Below are 26,639 nucleotides of genomic sequence, written 5' to 3' on the forward strand. Positions count from 1 at the left end.
CCAAAAACTAACTTACAAAAAATAACACATGGTATTTAGTATGCTTTGAACACGCTGCTTTTAAGTCTTGTGAAGGAAGTCATGGAAGGCTCCAGCGTACAGTGACTACAGAAGTTAAAACAGCACACTTCTGCAATGTCATTTTATGAATTATTATAACCCCAGCAGTAAAGGTAACATAGGAGCTGGCAAGAAAGTAGGGAGCCCGAGGCTATAAGAGCTCGCCTTCCAAAACAACCAGCAACTTTGAATATTCATTCTGACAGATCTTACAGAACTGCAGTTTTCAGAAGGCACGAGGTCAATGCTTTCTGGTGGGAGGTGGCAGAAGGACCTTTAGGTGCAAGCTGGGCACACAGAAAGCGACGCACCCAAATCATTACTGATTTCTAAAATGAGCTCTTCGTGGCCTCCTGCTGTCACCATACACCTCAGCCATCCGAACCCTGGAACGAAGCCAGACGTTTTTGTAAAGGAGAAGGATTGGAAAGGGTACTACACCTGCACATGCCACAGCAGAAATCCATACTTAACAAGTCAAATACACGTCAACATGCTCCTGCCGGGGGGAGGAGGGCTAAGCTATGGGTCAAAGACAAAGGTTATATTTTGAAAAGCACGAACGCAATAAAAAGATAAATAAAACATAAAAAGGCTACAGAAGTTGTCAGTGGCATTTTATCCAAGGAATCACCTGTACCCAAAGCCATCCTCACATTTACAAAATGGGGGAGGAGGAGCTCAGAACGGTTTTCGGGTAGACGGGACAGAAGAGACGTGTTTGCCTGCCCTCGATCTCTGTGGGCTCGCACAACGCCAACTGATGAGACCTAAGCTAACGCAAAACCAGCATGGCCAAGACACTCAGATCAGCACACGCATTCCATAGTCAGCGCTCCATGAAAGCCATTAATAACCCCACACCGCAACCCGTAACGCCCTGTGCGCGCACACAGGCTCCCAGCTGAGCACAGGTGCCAGCACGTGCGCCTGCCTCTTCTGTCACGGCTCTAGAAAACGCGCTCCCTGCGTAACCGCCCGGTGTGTGCGCTCACTGAGCGGCTCCTCCTCAACTCACAGCCCTGCTGGGCGCTTCTTCCAGGGGAGCTCCGAGCCGCAGGGGCGTGCGGCACGGCCACACGGGCAGAACAGCGGCTGACAGCGCCGTGCCCCCGCCGCGCTGCGGGCAGCTCCCGGCCCCGGCCCTCCCCGCAGCAGGGGCACGGCGCGGAGGGGGCTGCGCACCGCGTGCGGGGACAGCCGGGGGGCCGCACCCGGGCACCCCCCGGCACCAGGCGCTGCCCCCTGCCCGTCCCGTCCCGTCCCGCCCCGCCCCGCTCCGGCACCTGCCGCACCAGGCCCCGCCGCCCGCTCCCGCACCGCCCGTGCCCGGCCCTGCCCTGCCCTGCGCCGCCCGCGGGGCCTGCGCCTGCCTGGGCCCCGCCGCCCGCCTCAGGTGCCGCGGCCCAGCGCCCCCCGCCGGCCCCGGGCCTCCTCCTCCTCCTCCTCCCCCTCCTCCTCCCGCGCCCCGCTCACCCCACGACGCCCTGGCTGTAGTTGCGCTTCTTCCAGGGGGTGCCGGTGTAGGGCGGCTCGGCCAGGCCGGCCTGGGCCCTGCCCGCCGGCCCGTCGCCCAGGGCGGGGGCCCGGCCCTGCGCGGGGGCGCCCAGCAGCAGGCTGTAGTTGAGGCCGAAGGTGCTGGCCTTGTTGTCGCGCTTCCTCTTGTTGCTGGCGGCGGCGGCCGCGGCGGCGGCGGCGGCGGCGGGCGGCACCCCCCGGGCGGGCCGGGCCCAGGCGGCGGCGGCCCCCGGGGGCGGCGAGGCCTGGCGGAGGCTGCGGTTGTGCTGGTTGTTGGCGCTCTCGAGCGGCAGGAAGTCGGGCTGGGGGTCGGCGCGGGGGGCGCGGTACATGCCGGGCGGGGAGGCCGGGCCGGCCCCGGCGGGGGCGCTCTGCTGCTGCTGCTGCTGCTGCTGCTGCTCCTGCTGCTGCTGCTGCTGGAAGTAGAGGTTGCGGACCCCCTGCGTGGTCTCCCAGATCTGCATCCACAGGCGGTTCGAGGGGCCGAGCTGCTCTGGCTGGAACCAGGCGATCCGGGGATCCATCAAACGGGGACCCCACCCCGGCTGCCTCCGCTCCCCGCGCCGCGCCGCGCCGGCCGCCGCCGCCGAGACCCTGTCAGCGGGTCCCAGCGCTAATGGCGGCTCCTATGGAAGGGCAGCTCCGCGCCTGCCTGATCGCTGCCGTCGCTCCACAGCCCCCGCCCCTCCTGGCGAGCGCGGCGAGGCGGGGCCCGGCCGGGCCGGCACACGCACACACACACACACACACACACACACACGGGCACACTCACACTCACACACACGGGCACACTCACACACACGGGCACACTCACACGGCCGGGCCCGGCGTAACAAACGCCCCCGGCCCCCCTCAGGATACGGCCGCCCCCGGCGCTGAGCGGCGCTGAGCGCACCGAGGGCTGCCCGGGGAGGCCCCGCTGGGCGGCAGGGGGCGGCAGCGGCCGCCCGGCCCCGAGGAGCCGCCGCGGGGCCAGCCCCGCGCCCCTCAGCCGCGGGCGGCCGTTCCCCAACGGGTGCCCCCCCCCAGCCCCTCTGTGACGGCGGGCGGCCGAGGGGCTCCCCGAGGAGCCAAGGGGGAGCCTCGGTGCCAGCCTCCGTGCCACACGGGTAGCGCCAGCGCTGCTGCAGCTGGGAAAACGCCTTACACAGGCAGCGAGATGTAGCTGTAGGACGTGTGGGCAGCGCCAACTTTATTTTGAGTAGTTGCATACTACAGCCCTAAACCATCTTCAATATCAGATCAGGCAGTAAGCAGGGACGTCCTGATGCTTCTCTGTGTAGTTTCAGGACTGTGTGGGACAAGATTTCTCTGTAGGTAGATGGAGCATGGAGATGCTTTGCGATTAACACGATGCATTTCAATTCCCAGTATCCCACGACATGGAAAGTGTGCAAAGAAATGCTCGCAGCAAGTCCTGCTGACACACACAGACTGGAGTTACGGCTTCACGCTGCTGTCCCCCAACATCCAAGAGCAGGACGAGGAGGGGTTTTGTCTTAAGGTACCTGAGAGGTATGGCTGAAATAAAACTCAACTACAGTGAGAATGTGTTGGGTGAAATTCTGTCTTTGATGTGGCAGATTTGGTTAATTGCTTTGAAAGTCACCTGAAAACTACCATCCAAAGCCAAGTGGAAACTGGAGTAAAAGCTCCTAAGTGGGAGAACTGTCCTGAATAACTACTTTCCATAATGCACATGCTTGTAACTGCCAGAATAACTGAAGAATATCAAAAATTATTAGCCTCATGTTCCTTTTACAAAGATACATAAACTGCCAAACTTCGAGTCATCAACTTTCTTTTTTAAACACCACAGAAGAAGGGGAACAAACGACTAATAAAAATCCATATTATCCTTACAGAGATAACAGTAACAAAAAAAAATCTGGTCTTAAAAAAAACAGTGTGATACTACATTAGATTAGGGGGTGAACTGAGAGGATATTAGAAAAAAAGGCAAAAAAGAGCACCATACTTGAATGTGGTCAACATGATTTTTAAGTCATGACTTTGAACTTCAACTTACTAAAGAGAGGCAATTCCTCAGAAAAGGCTATTTAGAAACATCATGCATTTTCTAGCTGAGTCAGCCATTCTTCAGTCAAATTCTGGAAGTGCCCTTCACTCTCTAACAAGCAGTGAGGGGGGAGGGAAAAGGCCAATGCAATTTTCCTTAAAAGTTCAAAAAATTCACATCAGAAGGGAACGAAAACAAAGAATCCCAGCTGAGATTTTTGTTAAAAAAAGGAACACAAAGCCTAGAGAATGTATACTGAAATCCCAATGCATCTCTAGAAGTGGTAAAGGCATTTACATGGCCATGACTCACAGCACCTGGCAGTGCCAGGGCTGCATTAAGACCCTCCCGCGTGTCAAGACGACCACACAGCAGCCACAATAGTTCTAACAGCACACAGATTATTGCGACGATACCTTGTTCCAGCTCACAGGCATTTTGATTTAAGTCCTTAATATAGCAGTAATACAAAGACACCCAGATTTGGCAGAAAAAAGACAAACATCTTACCATATCTTTTGTGTACAATTCTCAAACTATGTTTTTATGTGGTCACTGAATTATGTCTGACACGCTGCCTCTCACAGAAGCGAGGAGCTTAGGAAAATAATACAGAAACAAAATGAAGTTAGAGCAAAGTGATTTAAATACATGCTGTTTTTCCTGGAAAGTACAGAAGTTAAACAGTTTGAATTTATCTGGAGGATAGACAAAAAAACTCCACATTGCTCGGTAAAAGCTTCTTCAGACAGAAAGGCCCACCATGTTTCAGCCCTTGTGGATAAACTTCAGGTTCCTTAATCTGCTGTGACTGTCAGAGTTTTTATTTTCTGCCAATTATTTTAGCGTATTATATCTTAACAGCATGTCCAGTGCAACTATATTTAGATTGTTTACTCAATTCATCTGTGCCAGAAAAGAATCATTATATTATTTTCAATTACAATTACCATTGCCTGAATTTGAATTTGCAGCAGCAAATGTAAGGCTAGATGTTTCTTTCCAGTCCTCTGGGAATGCTTTTACTGAAAATTACTCATTAAGGAAACAGAACTTCAGTTTCTAAGCATTTTTGGTTGGTTGGTATATGTTAATATTCCACAAGATATGTGTTTCATTTATTGTACTTAAACTACAAAGTGATTTCAAATTAATTCGTTCTCACATTACAGTTTTCATTTTATAATTTTACTGTGCTCTGATTATTTTTTTTTCCCCTCACTCAAAATACAAATGTAAAACCAAGCCAGATAGTACTGGCTAAACTTATTCTTGTTCCCCTACAGAGAGGATCTTTAAAATAAAACATAATGCAAAAAAAATACCCCCAACGCAGAACATCTGAATGCCAAGGCATGACGTATAAAAAGTACTTCACAACAAATGCTTATTTAAATCTTATCTCGTTTCTTTGCATACAGGGTAAAAATAAAACCACACAGCAAAGATAACTCCTGATCTACACAGATGGAGATTCAACTTTTTGCAGACTGCAAAGAGGCCAAAGCAGCAGCGAGTGCCACCTGTCCCACTGCTTCTGAACAGCAAGGGAAAGCAGACAGCCCCTCTTCCTTTCCAATCATACTTAACACCATAGACTGACCTAATTCAGCACTTACTAAGGCACGAAATCTCTCTCCAGAGGCAGATTCTGTTGTGCTAGGTGTCAGACAGGGAGACAAAGCAGCAGTCCATACTTTGAAAGAACCACAGGTTTTAAATGGAAGCACAGACAGATGATGCTTTAGGGACCAGGATAAACAAACCAATTCAGCTTAAGATACCTGTTTTGATACCAGTTTTATCTGTGTGATTACATGAACTGATGAAGATCACTTTCATCTATTTAGCATCTGTTTACTTATGCTGCTCACTGTCTGGATCAGGCCAGTATCCTCCACCTTCAAAGTGTATCAGAGAGCTGGCTTTGTCTTTATAGGTTGTCAAGGAGCTTATCTTCATCTCACACTTACCCTAAAACTACTTAAATAAATCAGTGTCAAAAGAGCCCACCAAGCAGTTAACTTATGCCACATTATCTTTTCTGATGCCTTAATATTCCTCAGCTGTGTTAGAACAATTTTTATAGCCCAAATCATACAGCTTAGTTTTTCTGTACTTGTATCTCTCTTCTCTTTTTAGGCCGTGATCTGACACTTCCTCCCATCGCACGTAACTTGCTATTTCGTTGTCTTCCACACTTTTCCTATTCTCTTCTATCTCATCCCTTACAAGTAGAACAGGCCCCCTACATTAGCATCCAAAATTACTATCTCATGTTCGCTCACAAGCCACCCATTAGAGTCTAAGAGCAACTTACACCAAGTTAGTAGCAGGTGATATAGTGAGATTTTCTTCATTTAAAAAAAAAAAGAAACAAAAGCGTGCATGTCAAAATATGCAGTTGGCTAATTTTTAATAACCATAATACCACAGAAACCCCAAAGGAATATGATGGCTCCATTTTGCTATGGATCACTGAGAAGGGCAATAGACTTTGATAAGACTATACAATATGGGATGTTCAGAAATTACCTATAAAAGTTTCTTTAATTAGTGATGAGCTAATAAAACAGATAACCCTCTTAAGAGCTACAGCTTCTCCTTCTATCAACCCAAACGTATCTGAAGAGCTGTAGACAGAACAGCCAGCCTGCTAATTTTTCCATACCCTCAGCCAAATAGGCCCACTGAAGTGCTTCAACCTGCTCAGATGAAATCGAGGTGAAGGATTATTTTAGCTTTTCTATATTAGTTTTAGTATAAACTCACAAGAAACTAAAATGCTTTTTTTATGTCCTCATTACTCTTCCAGCTATTAGCTTAGAAATGGCATACGTACCAGAAGATAGAAGAAAATACTTTAAGCCCTAAATCAAAGCACTACATCATATACTTCTACAAGTGATACAGTTTATACTATGACTCTATTTTATAATGGAAAAAAAAAAAAAAAAAAAAAAAGAACAAAAAACCCCCAAGATTTTCTAAGGTAGTTAACTGATTAGTGCATACCAGAAACAAAAACAAAACAAGAATTCCTACTACTAGGAGAGCTGAAGATCTAAATGACAGTCTTTACTTTCATTTGAAGAAGAAAAATAGGGTCTGACAGATCATATTAAAACAGTAGGCTTTCCAGTTGCTGCGTTTATCTGCAACTTTCATATTTGTACCTTAAGAGAACACCACCCCCACCCCCTTAATTGTGCTAATGGCCCCTGGAAACAGATTCTGACCTCTTACTTGATGCAAAACCTGAAGCCCTGACACCTGGGACAGAACAATCCCATGAAACAGAGCAGGCTCTTGACTGAACGACCAGAGAGCAGTGTTCCAGAGAAGGAGCTCAGGGTCCTGGTGGACAACAAGTTGAAGAGAAGTCAGCAGCGTACCCTCGGAGGGAACACACGCTATCAAATACTGGACTGCATTGGCAGGAGCATGGTCAAGAGAACCTACTACTTCCCTCTATTCAGCATTCATGAGATCACACCTGGAGTATTGTATTCAGTTTCTCCATGGAAGTCTTTTCAATGCTTTGACCCCCCCCCCTTTTTTTTTTTTTTTTTTTTTTAAATCAGGCTAATCTTATACTAACCTCAGTGAACAGCAAGTATTATTAACATTGGGATTAAAATCCACACTGTGTAGTCTTATGCCCTAATCCACCTCACTGCTCTTTCCTCAGCTGTTACACTCCAGCCCTTGTCACTGGCTGCCCTTGCTGAATGACAGGATAACTTTTTCAACAGCTCCATCTCCTCAGGACTTCTCCCGGACTTTTGAGAGCCAGGCCCAAGAGCTCTGGAGCCTTTCCAATTGTGCACACTCACTTGCACACTTGCTTAGCTGGCATCACATCACACATTTAATCAAACTTCTGAAAAGTACTAGCAGTAACAGGAATTTCACGCTGTGGAGCTGCTTAAAACTCAGTTTTCACTCCCCCTTGCTTGCATTTGACAAAACACAGTATGTCAGATTTATTTTTTTTTTTTAAATCAGCCATTTGCAAGTTTTCTGGCCAGTTCCAAAGCCTGCTTTCCAAACTAACAGACTGATATCTAACAAACTGAGTAAATTTGTTAGACTATCCCTGCAGACTATCCCTGGAAGTCTTCAAAAGACGCTTAGATGTACAGCTTAGGGATATGGTTTAGTGGAGGGCTGTTAGCGTTAGGTTGGAGGTTGGACTCGATGACCTTGAGGTCTCTTCCAACCTAGAAAATTCTGTGAAAATTCTGTGAAATTTGGTGTTTGCCGTTCCATGCTAACACCACAAGCAGAATCTTGCCAAAAACTAGATGTCTATATTAACGGAGGGAGGAGGGGCGTCCTACTTCAAAAGCCAGTATAAAAAATGCATTTTCCTGAAAAGGTAAAAATAAAACCCCTTGAAGTATACATGTATGAGTATCTTGTTCACAGATACAAAACCAAAACTTTGGATATATGGGAGTGCACATACAGTCTTTTCATGAATCAGTGACATTTTTGAAAACAGTTTCTGTATTTTACAGCTTAAAAGTTTCTATCACAAATATTTAAAAAAAGATTTTCAGCAGTTATAAAATTACTTTAGATAATACCTCAGTATAACAAAATATTTTTATTATGTTTACTACTTCCCTGAATTCAAATTCATCCTGATGTAGAATTACAAGGAAGAAGGTACATCGGGAGACTTGATTTTCTGAAACACTAATCAAATTAAAAACATGGAACTGTTTAAGAATAGCATCCTCTTAGACCAATTTCAAGAGTGAAAAGCTATCATACCAAATTTGTCATAAATGAAGCAAACAGTTTCCTCTTTGATAAACTTTACGCAGCAACAGATCCAAGTGCTGATAGTAATCTATACATTGTCGCATACTTCCCTTGCGAATCTTGCCATAAGTGCCTGTGCAATTCCAGAAACAAAGAGCAAATGGCAAATAGGCACATCCTGCCACTGCTCAATTCCCTCAAAATAACTTCAGTGTCCTGTTCCCCCCACCTTGATCTAGGGCATATCTGACAGTATTCTTTAAATTACTTTTTCATGCAATTGTACTTGTCCACCAGGATACATGACAGTTTCTAAACAATGACAGTGGTGCTATTTACAGATCTCAGGACTGCAAAAGCACATTATTATCACTGCTAACATTTAATCTCAAAGTATGCTATGCATTTTTATGCTGTCGTGACTTACATATTGCATCAACCCAGGAGTATAAAATACTGAACGTTTAAAAATCTAATGTGAACATGAAAGCACAAACTGTTCTGCTCAATACATTTTAGAAGTTCAAAATGGTTATATTTTTGGAAAACATTTTGCAATAAGGAAACCTTAAAGTTCCTCGATGTTTCAAGTTGGGTTTTTGCCTAGCGTCTCCTGATATGCAATGAATCTTCTCAAATTCATCTTCACATTGTCAAGAACACAGAGCTGATCTGTACTACATTGTTCTTTGCCTTCTTTTCGCATCTGCAAAACCAAAAAAAATAATACATATTTTACTAATGGAGAAGCTTTTCCATTAGATCACCAGAAGTTTCTAACAATTGCATGGAGGTTCTCTAGCAAGGCACGCTATCTGTGCCTTTTGAGAACACCCACATATTTACGTGCGCACATTCACAGCTAGCAAATACTTCTGCAAGTAATTTACAATACATCTCTGCCTAGAACTAGACCACTACTGGCATCCTATTTTGCTCATAAATCTGATACATACATTTATTAACTGTAGCTTTTTAAATTAAAGACCTTACACATCTAACTAACCAAACACCTGTAGCACTGTCAAGTATTTATTTTATATGCACACAAAATGTGCTTAGTTCTAAGACTACAGAAGTCATTCCTCAGGCTTCATCTGAGTGAAAAATAATGCACTGGAGATCATTTTCTATTTAAGCTGAAGTTCAAATTAAAAACACAGCTTAGAATTTTATCTGTGTAGCTCTTGAAAATACAGCATAATTGAGCAGCAACAGAACAGAAATATCCACCTGCAACTACATCAAGTCAAAAACAAAAGACGTCAGTGTAACTTCAGATAGGACTTCTCTCTCTCCCACCAAATCACCTGTTCTCCAGAGACATCTGAAGGATTAATTTTACAACAGTGTCAGGAAAGTAGTCATTTGGACATCAGTAACGCTGATAGTGTATCACAGATGTTGCAATGCTCATGCTGTGCTGATACCTGAATGGTTCCATGAACTGCAAGGTAAGTACATTTCTTCTGCTTTAAAGTAGGATAGCAGGAATTCAATTATTTGTTTTTGTTTTTCCCCCATGATCTTACAAAGTCACACAGTCCAGATAATTATCCCTCTGCCAGCCCGCAAACCCTAACCCACATCATGTGTTGAGATACTGAGCTGGCTGCATCCGATGCCTACCCTCAATTTGAACACTGGCTGAAATTCTTTCAGTGCTGGGAGCAACTTCATCTGTACCGCTGCTTTTTCTGCTTCTTTACCATCTGCAAATACATCAAAAAGCGCATCCAAGGCTTCTCCTGCTACTACAAGAGAAGATTCCTTCATAGCAACCTCAAGAAGAAATTTTCCAATCATCTGAAATAAGAAAAAAAAAGATTTTTCAAACAGTACTTGTGAAAATTTAAAGAAGTATCAAAACAGTTTCAGACTTAAAACACAAAATTTGCTTTTTCACCTTTAGTGTTTCAGCTGTATCTTGTAATTTTGCCAGGACACTGCCAGAAATTCCAAGGATGCTCACCACATTCACTCTAACACTGGCATTGCTGCTGTGAATACCAGCTTCGCATAAAGCCAGTAACTGCTCAGGAGTCATACACTGTTTAGCAATGGAGAGGAAAGGGAAAATAAATAATAATTTAAAAAAATTAAAATTTACACTTCCAGGGAAAATTTCAAATATGACATTTCGGTAATCTGCTTCTACTGACCACACAGGTAGATTTGTAACAGAGAAATAGAAATTCCTGTATTATAAAAATCACACAAATTCTGAAAGTGTAATCAACAATACAATAAAGTTACACTTTCCTTTTCAGCTTGTTGTTTCTCCCAGAACATAACCAATGCCATTAGAAAGCTGAAAAAATGGTTCTGAGCCCAGTAAGATTTTCACAAATTTACCTACTAGCTCAATAGCTATTCCTAGCTCATTATAACTTATAGAAGCTCTTTTTCAGTTTAAAGACAGAAAGGACCTGCAGACCACCTAGTATTACCTTTTATAACAAATTATTTTGCTTCATTTCTATGCTTACCTCACGTTTGATGTTGGACATCTATGTCCAACAAAGATTCTAGAAGAACAATCAGCTTCAACTGGGTGACATCAGGAAATAAAGACTCAGTACGTGTAGGTGGTAATGTAGTAGATGAAATATTTGTCATTATATCCATCTCATCTCAAAGAGACTACCTGGGTTTTTTATTGCTATTTTGGTTTTGAAATACACTTCACTGAAATTTAAGTGTTATGAAGCATATATATAGCAAAGTATTCCTGTAAAGTCCAGGGAAAGTATAAAGTCTGAAAGTACAGAATTTAAAATCATTCGGTGTTCACAATTACAGATTAACTCATGTAAGTGATTTTGTTTCAAAAACATTTCAGCACAATCTTACATTAATTTTAATCTACCGCAGCAATTGAGCTTGAAACCTCTTACCTGGGAGATGTTCTTTGATGCCATTGTTTGTAAAAGAGCCCTCAAAGCACTGGTTATGGCTTCCAGGAAGTCTGTGTCTTCAGGGAGTTCTGTCAAAGAATTGAACCCAAAGCCAAAAGTTAATCACAAAGATAAAGGATTATGAAGCAAAGAAATATGAATTCCTTAATTGTTCCTCCACATACTACCACAAACAGGAAGAGCTAGATTTTCAGAGACTGGTCTTTGTAGGTTGTAACCATTGTGAATTTTTAAATTCAGTATTAATTGCATCTGGAAGATAGATCATAGTTCTTTATGGTCTTTATTTTTAGGCACACCCCTGGTTAAGACATTTGCATGACCTAAGATATAGTATAAACTACCACACTCAGAATAGCAGCTTGAAAACTTGGTGTTACATGCAGGCCGTATTACATGAACAGAAAACCACAAAAGCTGATTGAAGCTTTAGCTGCCTTCTTCTAAGTAAGCTTTTTTAGACACCCAGAAGATTGGACTCTTTCCAACTCATGTAAAGAGCCTGTTTTCTAGTGGTTTAATAACCTTTTAGAAATGTACAATTCAAACACTGTTTTCCTGTTTAACTAAAAAATCATCAGTAGAAGCATCTTCAGCGCATGTTCTGCATTTCTTGAAGCTTTTATTTTCCTCTGTGTTCTTATTTTCTGGACTATTCCAGAACCAGAAACTCTCGTTAATTTAATATGCATCTCTGCCATCCCCATGTATGCAACTAGATTGTTATGCCTTTTTTCACCCTGTAAACCACAAAATTCCTTCTAATCACTTGTTGGTGTCTGATCAGCTCTAACTGGCAGTTTCCATTAGATAGCATTTAACTATTAAAAATGTTAATGAAAATGGACATGGGCCATTAAGCTAATTTATAAGTATCCTCTGTGTTCAGCTAATCATTTCTCCAGTTTCATCTAAGAACTTTCCAACTGCTGCAAAGTAAAATATCTTCATATTTATTTTCATTTCCTGCATTTTGTTTTTTTTCCAAGTACTGTGCTCTGATCATATCCTTTTAATGTGGCATCTTGATTTAAAAAAGCATGTCTTAGAGGCAGTTGCATTCCAAGCAATAATGCAGTGTCATACTATACAAGTAAGGACTGCAAACATCATATTTGTGGCTACAAATGAAGACACTCGAAGGAAGAGAAGAAAACCAAGCCTCTCAAGCTTCTAAAAGACAAGAAATGACAAAGCCATACATATGCTATGCTTCAACAGATCCATTTGAGGAAAAATATTTTCTGTCACTTTTGAGATTTGGCAGGCTTTTCCAGCCTCTAAGAATATCTCTGATTTATTGATGAGCCATACCACTGACCCTAAAACAGAAACACATTAGTAAAATAGTTTGAATGAAGCAGCCTATCAGGGAACCAGATCACTGACTTGGAACCAGATTTTTTTTTAAAGACTCAGTTCAGCTTCTCTACTGTTAGCAACTGAGATCACAGAGTAAATGGTCCAGCATGAATTACTGGAATGACAGTGATCCAACGTAAGAGATTACAGGAGGTAGTCGGAAATGCTAACTGCTGCATATCTGCATTAGACCAACACAGCATCTCCAGAAAATAATGTGTCTTGGAGGAATCAGGGTGGATGCATTATAGTGATCACCAGGATATACTTGATATTTTAAACCAATATCACTTTTAGAAAAATGAAATTATCCAATTTATTGTCTTCTCCATTCAAACTGAATCACCGTCATAACAGGAAGATAAGCAGCTTTCCTATTTAGTCATAAAAACTTTGCTCACTTTCTTTTTGTAAATATGATTTCAATGAACTGTGCAAATCATACGTGTAATGTATGTCCTGGAGACAAGAAGGCTGCTATCTTCCCTACTGTAATAAGAACATGCATTATGGAGATCCTTACAATAGCCACTTCTACCATAATTTCGTATGATTACTAGGAAAAAAAAAAAAAAAAAAGATGTAAAGAAGTTTCAGATACCCTTTTTTTTTTTCATACGGCTGTTTAGGCTAGTTTCCACATTTAAAAGGAAAATGTCTCTTTTTCATGACTTGGCTGATCAATGAAAAATTGCTACTACCAACAAATACGATCACGCAAGCCGTTCTGGTCTCACAGCAAAGCAGGATTCATTTGCTTTAGTGAATTTCTTCTCACACGTACAGACATAAGCCAGCCTTGCATTAGAAGCTTACTTGCTCAAAATTCAATTTGGGTGAACACGTGTCAGGATACACTGTTCTGTTAGCACACTTCCAGCATTCAGAATCCTTATTTTGAAAGGGCAAGGGAATAAATTTAATAATAAAATGGCAATAAAACTTAATGTACATAGCTACCTTATATCTATACAATAGGTTAAGCACATCTTGGAACATCTTACCTGTTTTAGAAAAGACCAGCTGTGAAAGGTGCTGTGCAAGTGACTGAAGTGCTGAAGCTCCTCCAAGACAATCCACATCTGACACTAATAAAATGCTATGAAGACATGTTAAAGCTCTACACTGCACTGTGTTCAGTCTGAAACAAACAAAAGACAAATGCACTTAGCAGATCTTTGTAAACAAATGTTGAAATACAAAGAAGGATCTTGAATTAAGCAAATAAAGCTGTGAACTGGTGCGCAGTTTACACGAAGATTTGTACCTCCTTATTGAAAATCACTTATCAGATGTGCCATTTTCCAGATCTTAAAAGCAACCCAAAGATGGACAATCCTTCTAAGAATTCTAAAACAACTGAATATACATTAAAAATAGCAAGAGAGACAACGAAATTCCTACTTTTTAATTAATGGTTTCCAAGACGGATTGTGCATACAGATGTCTAGAGCAACACTGTTCGGAAAAGCAGTTTTTTCAAGAATCTGGGGAGGGGAAAAAGAAAGGTTTAGCAATAAAGCTTATTTATTTATTTAAGTGTGGGGAGGGGGAAGACCAAAGTTTTAGCTTAATGTCAAACAGATACCTCAAATCCAAGTATTTCATACATGACTATCTTCCAAGCTTTGCAGGCAGCAAAGGTCTCACTTGCTAAAACTGCCAGAATCTTCCTCAAACACTCAAACAGAGCAATTACACACTGGTTCATCACAGCATATCTTAAGTATCTAACTATACTGAACAAAATGTAATTTTCTAGGTCTCTGCTATATCTATTTATTTATTTAAATCTTTCTTCTCACAGATTCTGTTTCAGAACTTTCATATAGCTACAAATCTAAAAGATCTTGACATGAATCTTAAGTCTGCTTGCTATAAAGTGCAAAAAACCCTGAATGTTTTTACCTCAAGTCTCGTGTCACAATTCTATCACGATGTTGAACTACCTTATTAACTGATTCAAGTCAGGAATGTTATCTTTACAACCCCAGATAAGAATGACCAAAACAGTTCTGGAACAAGAAAACCTGCATTCTTGTTGGTGTCAAATACTGTACCCCACGTATAAAATTGAGTGAAAGAGGAACTTGTCATTTTTCAGTGCTGACTGCTGTTGTTCACATAGGTTACTTCTATTTGCCTTAGGTAACATGGAAATTTGGCACCCAAGCTCCTACTCAAAGTTCCCTTTCTTTTTTTTTGCAAGTCATCTTTCCATGTGCAATCAAGAAATAGCCACTGTATTTTGGAAAAGCCAAATTAATTAAAAGACAAAACTGCAAGACTTCAGAAACAAAAATGTTCCATTCCTACTTACGTTATTTACGTCAAGACAATTAATGTAATGATGCTACACCTCTAGGACAACAGAAAAAATAAGCTAAACTGTCTTCAAAAAAAAATGTTCCTCTTCTTCAGATGGACTGGGATAGTTTGTTTGCCTAACCTGGGATACAAAACAGGCACAAATCCAAGATTGTACCATGTGTTGGAAACAAAAGACGATACCTTCTTTGGAATAAGGTTGTTCAGAAATGCTGAGTGAACCTCATCAGAGAGGCATAGGGGTGACATCAGCAGCCCACTGCCCTCATTGTAAGAATTTTCCATAAACAGGTCACTTTCATCACTGCTGGAGAGTTCTTCCCATTCATCATCGGAGGGATCTGAAAACAAAAGAGAGACTTGCAAATGTGACAGTACTCATGCAATAGGTACCCCACTTCTGAATTATACTTGGCTCCAGCTCTTGGTTTAAGAGTCTTAAGTTCTAGTGCTCTAACAAACAGCACGTAACCCAAGAACCATTAAGCAACAGGTATAAATACAGAACCACTTTTGCTTAAATTGTTTTATTTAAAAAAATTACTCATTTTATATTCACTCAGGGAACAAGTATTCTTATCAAAGTGGTTCTCCATACACAGACACCTCATTCTCTGGTATTAACTATGCTTGACTTCGAGATATCAAATAACATAAAAAAGAAGCACTTCATAAGAAACATAAAACATTTACTAAGATTTTTTATTTGGATTGTACCAGTTTACTTTTTGGGATAGATTCAAGCATGAAAATACCTCAGTTTCACCTATTTACAACTTGTAATCAGTTTAAGGTATCTGTTTTTTCTCACAGTCCTGAAGCCACGGACAGATACCCTGTAACTGGATGCTAACCGGACTGGATGAAAATGCTGCTGTCTCTACAGCAAAGCCAGTGAAAAGGAAATCACGACAACAAAGCAAGGCAAAGCAATCCAAACTCTCTCTGTTAGCCATTTCAGGCAACATATTTTAAGTAACTTAAACTAAGTTTATAGTTATTAACCTAAACTGGGTTATAACCTAAACTTATGATTTACTATCCTAGCAGATCTGGAAGGTCAGCTATAGGAAGAGAATTATCAATGAGCACAGCTACAGCAAATCTGCCTATGGCTAAAAGCTGATTTGACCTGATGGGCACAATCTAAGTCTATCATCTACATATAAACTGGTATTTCCATGTCCACAGGGTTTACACTGATTTATCTGAAGTTGTTTTAGATCTAGTTACATTTTAACTGGTGCAAAATTGGTGTTTACACAAGCCCTAAGTCTACAGGCTGGAACGATCCTCCTCATTGAGGGATGAAAGTTCTGCTTCTATGAAAAGGTCAGGATATTTAACTACTATGAAAAAAATATATATTCATTTCCATGTAATTTGTCTGACAATAAGTTCATGTGTGATTCAGTTACTAACATAGCCATGCACTTTTTCTGTGGCAAAAGGCCAATTATTTCACTTAAAATACAGTAAGAGGTCTAAAAGAACGCATGTCACCTGCACTGTGCAGTGTTTTAAGAACTTGTTTCAAGGTGATGACTACTGTTTGTGATACAAATTAACTTATGAAGCTGTGGCCACTTGATACTATAAGCACAAGAAGCTGCCCATGTCAACACCCAATTCGATCCACCCCCATAACACGTTGGTGTTACTAGTCTTTGCACGAGAAAACATCATCAGCCCCACTAGAACAACAAACATAAAAACAAAGCCCACATGCCCCTTTTAGTCAGCCTCCTGCTGCTTCTACAAAAAAAAAAAAAAAAAAAAAAAGAAGTTTCCAAGTTTTCACCTGCAAAGAAAAAAAAACTAATTTGAAAATTAAATGACCACTATACTAGCTGACCATGCTTCAGCAAAGATAATGGCAGTGTTATCACAGCTCACAGTGAGCAGGGCAGAGCAGAAACTGGACTCCAGAACATCAGCCCACAACTAAGATCAGGTTTCTTGTAACATTCTTGGAAATACAGGAGCATTTCCAATGGCAATCCTATCTTAACTAGGGCTGGCAACCTACGAACCACAAATTGGACAGTGATGCCAGAGTCTCCTGATTCCTTCCTGTGTCCCTGTTAAGGGGGGGAGCACTTTGTTTCTCCTTCCAAATGCCAGCCAGCACTCAGGAGAACATCTCTTCACTAGCCTAGTTATCTCCCTTAGTTCTTCAGCAAACCAAGTGTTTCTATGAACTCAGCCTAACGGCTAAAGCTATTTTAGTCATCAAATAACTTGAAAATTAAATGAACAGCTGCCTCTGGATTCCTCTTAATTTCTACCAACTATACTTCTGTCTGCCCATGAATGGGTAAAGTAGTGTAGTGAAATACAACACGATCAACCTTACATTACACTGAGTGAATGGCAGAATATGCAGCTTATCCACAAGAGATTTTCCAATTAAAGGGGAGAGCTTATGAATTACAGCTCATTAGATGAGAAATGCAGCTATGAAAGGAGCTTCATATACTAGGTGCAAAATTTCCTTGTGCTGCAAGAGAAAAAAAATCACCATTGGGAATATCTGGGTATTACTGTGGATTTTATTATTAGAACCTGCAAGATTTACTTACAAAGTTATCTCCACAATTACTTTTGCATCAGGCTCATGAATTGTATTAGTAATTAAAATGTTTGGTTTTGAGTTTTTAAACAGAACTTGAGAATCACTTGTTTTCCTGAAGATTTGGCATCAAAACTTAAAGTTGATAGAAGAATATAGAATATCTTTTCCCTATTCCACCTACCCACAATAACAGCATTAAAAAAAATAAAAACAAAGCTCTTAAAGGCAGAACTCTTAACAGTCTACATCTGCATTGCTACTAGAGTTTCACGCAAAAGCCATCTCTTCTTCTTTTGCCACATTTGTAATATCAAAACTAAATCAAACCTAGTACATTTCTCTGCTTAAAAAAAATGATGCCCCAGTCCTGTAATAGGATTCACACCCATACTGTATCAGATTAGCACTTAGACCAGACTAACTGAACAAAGAATTTGCTGCAAGACTTTTTAGGAAATGTATCTTCGGCAAAAGAACTATGAACAAAGCCTTCCTCTTTAAATCATATGACATCTGTAGTAACAAGCAAAAAAACATGTAAGCAATAGATGTTATTTAAATGAGAAAAATACTTAAATTAGTAATAGAATTAATTCTTGTGATTCTCAATCAGATGAGGAAATCAGGGAGACAAATCTATGTGCATTCACCCTTAAAGGCTACGACCACCAAATAGCAAACTATACATGACATATCTCAGAAACAAAAGCAACACTAACACTTGCAATGAAAGAGATTCCTACAAACCTTCACTGCAGCACATATTAACAATGATTTCCAAAGCAGTCTGCTGAGCCATCAGTAAGGCTGTCACTTCTTTCAGTTCCCATTTATCAGACTAAAAAAAAAAAAAAAAAGTGCAAAATTTAATTTTGGAAAACAACATTTCAGTGCAATTTCAAGTACCTAGACTGTCAGTGAAAAATACTACCCAGCCATTTCCTCTTCTCACACCCCCACCAAAGCTTTTTAAAATGAGCTAAGAGGCATTATCTATCATCTTTCTGTCAGATGTTTCAGATGACCAGCTGTACTAGTGAACAAATTTTACTTTTAAAAATGCCATCTGCACTAAAATCATAACAGAAAAGACTACTAACATGTTACCTAAAGCCCTAACAAAAATATTTATTTCTGTTTTCTTTTCACATATGGAACAGCAAATTCATTTGGTAAACTCTCAGCAATCTCCACTCGTGATTGAAGAGTTACAACCATTAAACATCTCGCTCGTCTTATGCAGAGATCAGGAATTTTCTGCGCTAGCTACAGGTAAAACTATTGGGTTAGCATATACTTCCCGCTAGATGGAACAAATGGAAATGTGCTTTCGTTATACGTTGCTCAACTTGACCACACCTGAACAATTTGTGCTGAAATTCTCCGTGCTCACCTTTGAAGTCCTAACTAAAACAGACAAGCCACTTGGGAGTTCAGATTATTAACAGTAGTAGCCAGTTACTCTGGCAAACGCTAGTCAACAACAGCCAGATGCTCAAATGCATTAAGCTCTCAGAGCCAGCCAGCCACACTTACTGGAAGTAGGTCTGAAATGTCGTGTTCTCTTCTGACTTTTCCTTTTGGTATTTCTTCCATGTCATCATCTTCACTTACAGCACAGTTGTCTATAACATCACTCATGTTTTCCTCAGTTTCTGCCTCTGCAGCAAGCTTTAACCTGTTTTTTTCAGCTTCATTCATACGAATAATTGTTTCACCAGCATCTATTGCTAATGATTCTGAAAAAATCTTCAGGATTGCATTAACCATGCTTCCCAGGCTGCCTGGTGGAATTGTGTCCTTGATATTCCAGATGGTGCCTAAGCACAAAATAGTTGAAACGTAAAAATGCATTAAAGTGCTCAATTCCCAGCTCTTTAAGAGTCACGTACTTAAACAAGTTACAATACTCAGTGCTTATATTTCAGTATGAAACTTCAAGTCCTTTCTCCACAGATTTGCATTTTTTCCTGTTTATATCTGTAATAATGTCCAGATCATAAGATCAAGTAAACTCTAGCACATAAGAATACACACAGTATTTTTAAGGAGTAACCTTGATGACACTTTTGACTTGTGACAAAAAAAGAAAAATCCAGGAGATTACCACATTTTAAGGACTCTCAAAATTAAACTAATTTATTCCATTTCCATATTAAAAATCACCGTAGTTAAGCATTCGAGGTAGAAAGGATGATGCAGGACATAAAACATGAGGTAAACAGCTTATACCTGTTAAGATCAAAACAATTCCTGTACTATTAATTATTGACTCATTTTACCGGTGAAAACCAAACGAACCTTCAAAATGGGTTATCATGCTGAAGAGGTACCAAATTCAGAATCAAGCAGTTGAGACAGTTCTTAAACTATCTACAGATATTTGGAACTATCTTTCCCTCCAAAACACCACAGAACACAAGCCCAAGGGGCAGAAATAACCTTATGAACTGTCTATACAGGTTTTGCTTATAGCTAGGTGATAGCACAGTACCTCAACTGGGTATCAAGATGATAGCAGATTAAAAGACTAAATCTCACATCTTTCCCACCCTCTATTACTTCCTGTGCTGTCCAACACAAAAGAACGAATGCCCTCAAACATCATACCTGCTATCAGTGTTCTCAGAAGTACGTGCTTCATTGTGGTCTCTGGACACAACATCACAGTTTCCAATACTTGCTGTGCAGAGGCATTGAATGAAGAAAGAAGATCTGGATTATCTTCCGTCACTGCCTGTAAGCAGTTAGCTGTAGCGAACAAAAAAAAAAAGATAATTCACAAACCCAATAGTAGCTTTCAGTCTCCTAAAAGAATGCACTGTACTCCTAAAAGCTGGAGTAATTAAATACAAACAGGAAAAAACCTGTGCTGCAGCATCCTATTGTAATGGTATAACACTGTCCTTCACAAATTGTTTTAGATTAACAGCCATCCTCCAGCAAACCTGTACGTAATACAGGAGAGAACAGTACCACCACAGACACAGGACTAGCTGGATCAGTTCCAGCTACATAAAATTCAATTTCTCTGCCATATACTGATTAGGAAAAACACCAAAAAACATTCCAAGCACATACACAACCAAGACCCTTATGTAAGACCATAACAGCAATACTACTAATAAAGATATGATCACAATGGTAGGAGTCATTTGGTTTTGTTTTTCAGATGGCCTATGTACTTTGCTCTAACAAAAAAAAAAAAAAAAAAAAAAAAAAAAGACATCCTCATCCTCCCTCAACTATTTTCTTTCCACAATTTTTTTTCTCCCATGTAACAATCAATGCTCCATTCCCCTTCAGATTGAAAACAAAGAGAAAATATGTCAAATTCTAAGTGATGTACTGTTCAGGAAGGAATTCAGTCCTATATTCAGTGTACAGTTTAAGTAACAGGTGCATTATGCAATCAATTTGACATCAGTACTACATTCAGATCGTAAAGAAAAAATATCTTTAGACCTTTATCTTCTGTTTACCACTTACCAACTGAAATAGCCAGGTCCACATTTGTGGAAAATTTCTTCATGTAATGTAACACAGCCTCCAAACACCCTTCTTTAGTGAATATGGACACTGCTGTACTGTTGCATTCACTAATGCATAAAAAAAGGTCAATATAATACTTTTCCCAGGAAAAAAAAAAAGTTATTGTAACAACATCTTAAGTAACATGTACTCAGTATTTCTCACATTTATATTTTTAAAACCTACCTAAGAATTACACTTTAGCCAAAGAGCTGCCCCTCGTTACTGAGGTTATGGTCAACTGTACATAAAATGGAAAGTGGCTGGAATACCTCTGAGGAAAGCTGCCTTCTGTCAGCTGCTTCCTCATACACCTTATTCAGGAGTTTATTAGCCTAAGTGCATTCTCTTGTGAACAGAGCCAGCCTGCGTGTAAAAGGCAGCTTACAGCTGCGGGCTACGAGCCAGCCCAGGGCTTTCTGCACCCGTGGATGACTTCATCCGCAAACACACCAGTAACAGAAGGGGCTGCTGCCTCTCATATCAAAAGAGTCGTTTAATCTAGAAAATGACCACTGCTTGACATTCAGAAATGCATCTTAAATGAGTATTAAATGCAACATTCACTTCAGTTAACAACTGTGGGATTTGTTTTTCTTCTAGCTTCCACAGCCATTTCTGTTTTTAACCAAAACATGAATGCAAGACAAATTCTAGCTAGAACAGCATTGGACCTGACTAGCTACAGCGTTCTTACAATATTTTCAAAAGTAAATTTTTGATCTCATTAGCAACACCAGCTCCAATTTTATAAGTACCAAACTTAGCACTGATGCCAACAGTTCACGGTCATAGCCACAGAGTTCAAAACACAGAAGTGATTTACAGCACGCTTAATGATTACAGTTCCTGTTCCAAAGCACTTATGTCTACAAAGGCAATTAAAGAAAATGAACACACACAAAAATTTAGTTGACTCAGAGTTACAAGGGGTCACATTATCTGTAAGGTGCTGCGCAAGCAGTTTCTGTACTGTTCTACATGTCAATCTCCCCCCCCCCCCCCAAAAAAAAAAAATAAAAAAAAAAAATAAAAATAAGGCCTCAAGCCAGCAGCCATACAGAGGCAACTCTATTGAAATACTGTACAGTACAAACCACAATTCTGTATGGAGCAAACAGCAAAATGATGCGCAATTGTTACAAAGTGAGGAGAAACAATACAAAATTCAAGAACTTGTGTAAGGGGTTTTTATCACTTCAATATTTATAGCCATTTCTGTATGAATAGCGTTGCTGTATCTCTTTTACCCAGCATTTCCAATGTAAATTACTAATTGAGCTATTCATATTCTCTTCTCACAAAATCATGCAGACTTTTTTTTTTAATCAGTGCCTCAGTCACTGTAGGGTAGTTGTTCAAGTACTTACTATAACTTTTGATGAGGTCTGCAGAGGAAATAAAATAAATTAAAAAAATCCTCTAAAAGCCATCTCCTGTATCGTAGTATGGATCTACAGGAGCTGCATGCAAGACAAGAAAACTCAAACTGTCCAAGTGTCTTCAAATGTGCTATGACAGAGCACATTCAGAAAACAGTATCTGAACTTAGAAGGATCAATAGAAAGAAAACTTTGTCACTCTCCTGAAACTAATTAGCAGCTTTGTATATTTCTAAAATCTTTCACTTACAAATTTATTTTCTATCATAGGGTATTTTTGCATTTCAGTTGTGGACTCGCCACTTATTAGCAAGACATGTAGGAGCTACACAGGCAGAAATCAGAATCTGCAACTGAACACATCTTCTCATGCAAGGACAGACGTTTCTTTTCTGCCTCGATTACCACACTCTTTCAGGAGCAATTTCATTTAGCTCTTCTGAGAGGCAAGTGTTAACATCGAACTTACCATACATTCCACAGCAAGTTAATAGCCTCGTTGGCTATGTCTTCAATGTAATTTTTGTTCATCTCTCTGCATTTCTTTGGAGAGATCTGGTTAGCATCTAGTCCAGTGCTACACTACAACCAAACAAGAGAACCGGGGTTGGGAAGCAAGCCAAGAAGAAAAGCAAAAACTTAAAATGTTTGAAGCAGAGGGAATTGAGAGATCTCTCATGAAGTGTTTAATATCAGAAAACCTGACTAGTTTTCTATTCTCTATGAAAACCGAGTCACAATGGAATTGAATCATTGATTTTTTTTTTCTCCTGTAGAAACAGACTCCTACAGTACTTGCTTCGCATTCAGACTTCAGAAACTTTTCACAAACAAATGCTTAGCAATTTTAGAAGCTGAAATGTCATTTCTTGCTAATACAGTGGGTATGCAATTTTCAGCAGTTTTAATCACAAAGGCTAATTCGCTATCTATATTGCTGTGCTTTACAACAATACTATTACCCTTATTTTAAAATGGGGAAGAAACATACAGAAAATGATGGTATTTCTCAAGACTGCTCAAAGACAGCAGGTGACAGAACTCAATGCAATTTCCAAACTGCACTGCAAAACCTGGACCAAACAGAGAACAGGTATTCAGTACAGATTATTCTACAAAAGCAGCAACTATTCAACTGTAAATTTAAGCTTTCATTGAGACAAAATGATTTACCAAAAACCCTCACTAGAATAATGATGCAACATAAATTTTGTATCTAAATCTTGACCAACAGAACTGATTTGCCCTGAATGACACTCCAGACCCAAAATCTCCAGCCTACTTATGCAAAAATCATCCTATGCAGCACACCTCTCCATGGACCCAAGTTAGCAGGTCAAGAGGCAGAAGTAAGCGGTTTGAAATCTCTGGATTGATTTTTATCATGCTTTTGAAAGAGTCATACATATAAAGAGTTGTAGTAGTGTATGTTTACTCGCAAATCCTAATGATGAAAAGGCAATGTATTCTATAAATTCGCTTGGATGATATCCAAACATATAGCAATTAACAATCCTAAAGAGGAGATACATCTCCTGAAATATTCTTGTAAAGATCTTGCAAGTATCTTATCTTGAAAACAGATATAAAAAAATCGAACTATATTGGAAAAGAAGATAATTAAATGGCTAGATCAGTTTTAAAATCAGAATAAATATAAACATACCTCTTTCAGAAGTGCAACAAGAGGAGTCATGACGTCTTTTGTCACCATGTCATCACAGACTTCAAACCCTCCACAAGCACTCAGATTTCTGGGAAAAAAAATACATACTTTGGATCATAGTCAGTAGTTTCCAGGAGTATTTCAAAAACCTGTATTCAATGCTTTTTCTGTAAAGGCAACGGTATATTTTGCATTAAAAAGGATCTGCTTAATCAGTATCTTTAGTCTTCTACCCCTTCCTAACGTAAAGAACTGAAGTCTGGTGTTAGAAAAAAAAAGATTTATCTACTTGTCTAGCATAGCTAGGAGGCTTACCTAGTCTAAAACACACCTTCTGACAGCTAATTACATGGTATAAGATAAAATTTGAACATTATCAATTATTACCATTATGTTTCTGTACAAGTAGAGCAAGTTGCAGGTCTGAATACAGAATGACAACTCAAAATGCTGCTAGTATTTAAAAGGCTACCAAAAAGTGACATACATGCACTCTCCAGCTAATCCACTACTCCTGGGGTTATCAGGACACAAAATGCCATACCAGCAGCATTCAAGTTTTCTAGATTTCTTCACGTAACAGGTTTTCTTTCCTGAAGTAAAGTTGGAAAGCAATGCATCCCGCTGGCAGCAGCCAACTTTAACCCTATTCCTGACACTGAAGCCTGAGGGCGCCCCATCAGGGCAAGAGAGTCCTCTCTCTCTCTCTAAGACTTCAACGGACTCAGGAATACTTACACAAAACGGAGTTGAAGCAAGAGAGGGAGGGAATTTAAGGTCATAGCTTTTAACAGGGGAAACTCATTCTCTTATTTATCACACCAAGAACACCTCGTTTTAACTCTGAATGTTAGCAACTGCTTACCGGAGAGCGCCCGCAGCTGTCTCACGAACAGCTAAACTGTGATCCAGCAGCATCGGTCCTAAACACCGGACAACATCTCTCTGCAAAAAGGCTGGGATTACGTGTTTCTGCTGCAGCAGCTTGGAAATACTGGCACAGGCATACTCTCTCACTTCAGCACTCGGATGTTGTAGCTAGGGGGACACAAACAGATCAAGGACAAGGGGAGAAGTAGCTGGAAGTTTTTTATCAAGTGAAACAGCTCATCTGCCTCTCAGTTTGTATACCACAGCATGGTAGCTCCTGCTTTATTGGTCCTGAAGAGAATCAAGAGCTTTCAGCTTCCACAGAAGTTTATAAATCTTCATGTGGGTTATGAGGTTATCTATAATGACTAGATAAATTGTGTTATGGGTGTTTAACAAGAGAGTAGTAGTTCAGACACAGATTTGACGCTAGCTGGCACTGGTGAGACCTTGCATCTACTTTTGTTTACCATGCTTAAAAAAACATGCACAGAACTAGGGGACAAATAGCATCAAGTATAACGGACGTAAGAAATAACACCAAAAGAACTGAAGAATCAAAAAATATGCAAACGCATAATAGCCCTTAGGTTAAAGGCATCTGGATAAAGAATACATGGAGCAACTGTTCTCCATGTCCACAAGACAACAGCAGCTCGTAGCACAGCAGAGGCTTAGACGAGCTGTCAGAATTGAACACCATGAAAACAATAAACAAGCAGAACTGACTACCTGGAAGGCCATGGGGATTACTGACAACAAAACAGAGAAAATAAGCACCTGCTGAAGAGCAGAGTGGAAAAGAGTGGTGTGTCGTACCCCACAGACCTCCCAGCTCATCCTCACCCATGCATTGGTGTATTTCTGTACTTTTTTTGTTTTAAACCAGCAACAAGATTATTCCAGAAAAACGAGCAGTGATTTGTTCGATCTTTTCATTCAGGCAAAGTGACCAAAAGGGATTTATTTACGTAAGGGAAAGCAGCTTTTTAATATCAACCTAACGCATGCACAAGGAGGTTTAAACTCCAGTTTTCACGTGTAACGCCCAAACCAAAGGAACGAGGCGAACGAGTGCCTGCAGCCAGCCATTTTCAGCACCTTGCCAGAGACTTCCCAGGGCCGGCAGATGCCCGCCGCTCTTCCCACCCGCACAAAACCCTCGGACGAGGCAGGCGGCGGCAGGACCGGCTTCAGAGCCCCCCCCTCCCGGCCCGGCCCGCGCCTCCAGCAGCGGAGCGAGGCCCGGGGGGAGGCAGCGCCTGCAGTGGCGGGGCCAGGCGGCCGGGCACTGCCCCGCGGGAGCAGGGCAGGCACGGGGGGGGCCGCACGGGGGGACCCCGCTCCCCTCCGCGCTGCCCCCGCCCCGCCCCGCACCCCCGGGCGCAGCCCCGGGGGCCTCCCCCCGCCGCCACCGCCGCCGGGTCCGGGCCCGCGCTCACCTTCTCCAGCAGCTCGGCCGCCGGCTCCTCCTCGGGGTCTCCCTGCTCGGGGCCGCTGGGGGCCGGGGGGGCCCTGCGGAACCGCCGCGCCCGGCTCTTCCCCATGGCTCCGCGCCCGCCCGGCGCCGGCGCAGCCCCACGTGTGCGGCACGGCGCAGCCGCGGCTCGGCTCGGCTCGGCACAGCCCGGCACGG

At 41.3% G+C, this 26,639-nt stretch overlaps 2 protein-coding genes across 2 annotated transcripts in view; both read right to left on the reverse strand.

Annotated features, from left to right (window-relative positions):
• Positions 1 to 2,225, reverse strand: part of TENT4B (terminal nucleotidyltransferase 4B) — a 38,855-nt gene extending 36,630 nt beyond the window's left edge. Inside the window, exon 1 of the mRNA XM_084533345.1 lies at positions 1,537 to 2,225. Coding sequence (XP_084389471.1) covers positions 1,537 to 2,102 — 566 coding nt within the window. The 5' untranslated portion in view covers positions 2,103 to 2,225. The remainder of the gene's footprint in view (positions 1 to 1,536) is intronic.
• Positions 2,226 to 8,190: 5,965 nt separating this feature from the next.
• HEATR3 (HEAT repeat containing 3) lies at positions 8,191 to 26,598 on the reverse strand. Its single transcript, XM_084533422.1, has 15 exons — positions 26,446 to 26,598; positions 24,999 to 25,171; positions 24,134 to 24,221; positions 22,937 to 23,049; positions 21,044 to 21,153; positions 20,165 to 20,305; positions 19,091 to 19,374; positions 18,302 to 18,392; positions 15,163 to 15,320; positions 14,056 to 14,138; positions 13,656 to 13,792; positions 11,269 to 11,357; positions 10,278 to 10,421; positions 10,001 to 10,177; positions 8,191 to 9,077 (listed from the first exon to the last, which is right to left on the reverse strand). The coding sequence occupies exons 1-15, from the start codon at positions 26,548 to 26,550 to the stop codon at positions 8,958 to 8,960; spliced, it is 2,013 nt and encodes a 670-aa protein (XP_084389548.1). The 5' UTR covers positions 26,551 to 26,598; the 3' UTR covers positions 8,191 to 8,957.
• Positions 26,599 to 26,639: the final 41 nt, after the last annotated feature.

Source organism: Aythya ferina (assembly GCF_964211825.1).
Source record: "Aythya ferina genome assembly, chromosome: 12".
Taxonomy (NCBI): domain Eukaryota; kingdom Metazoa; phylum Chordata; class Aves; order Anseriformes; family Anatidae; genus Aythya; species Aythya ferina.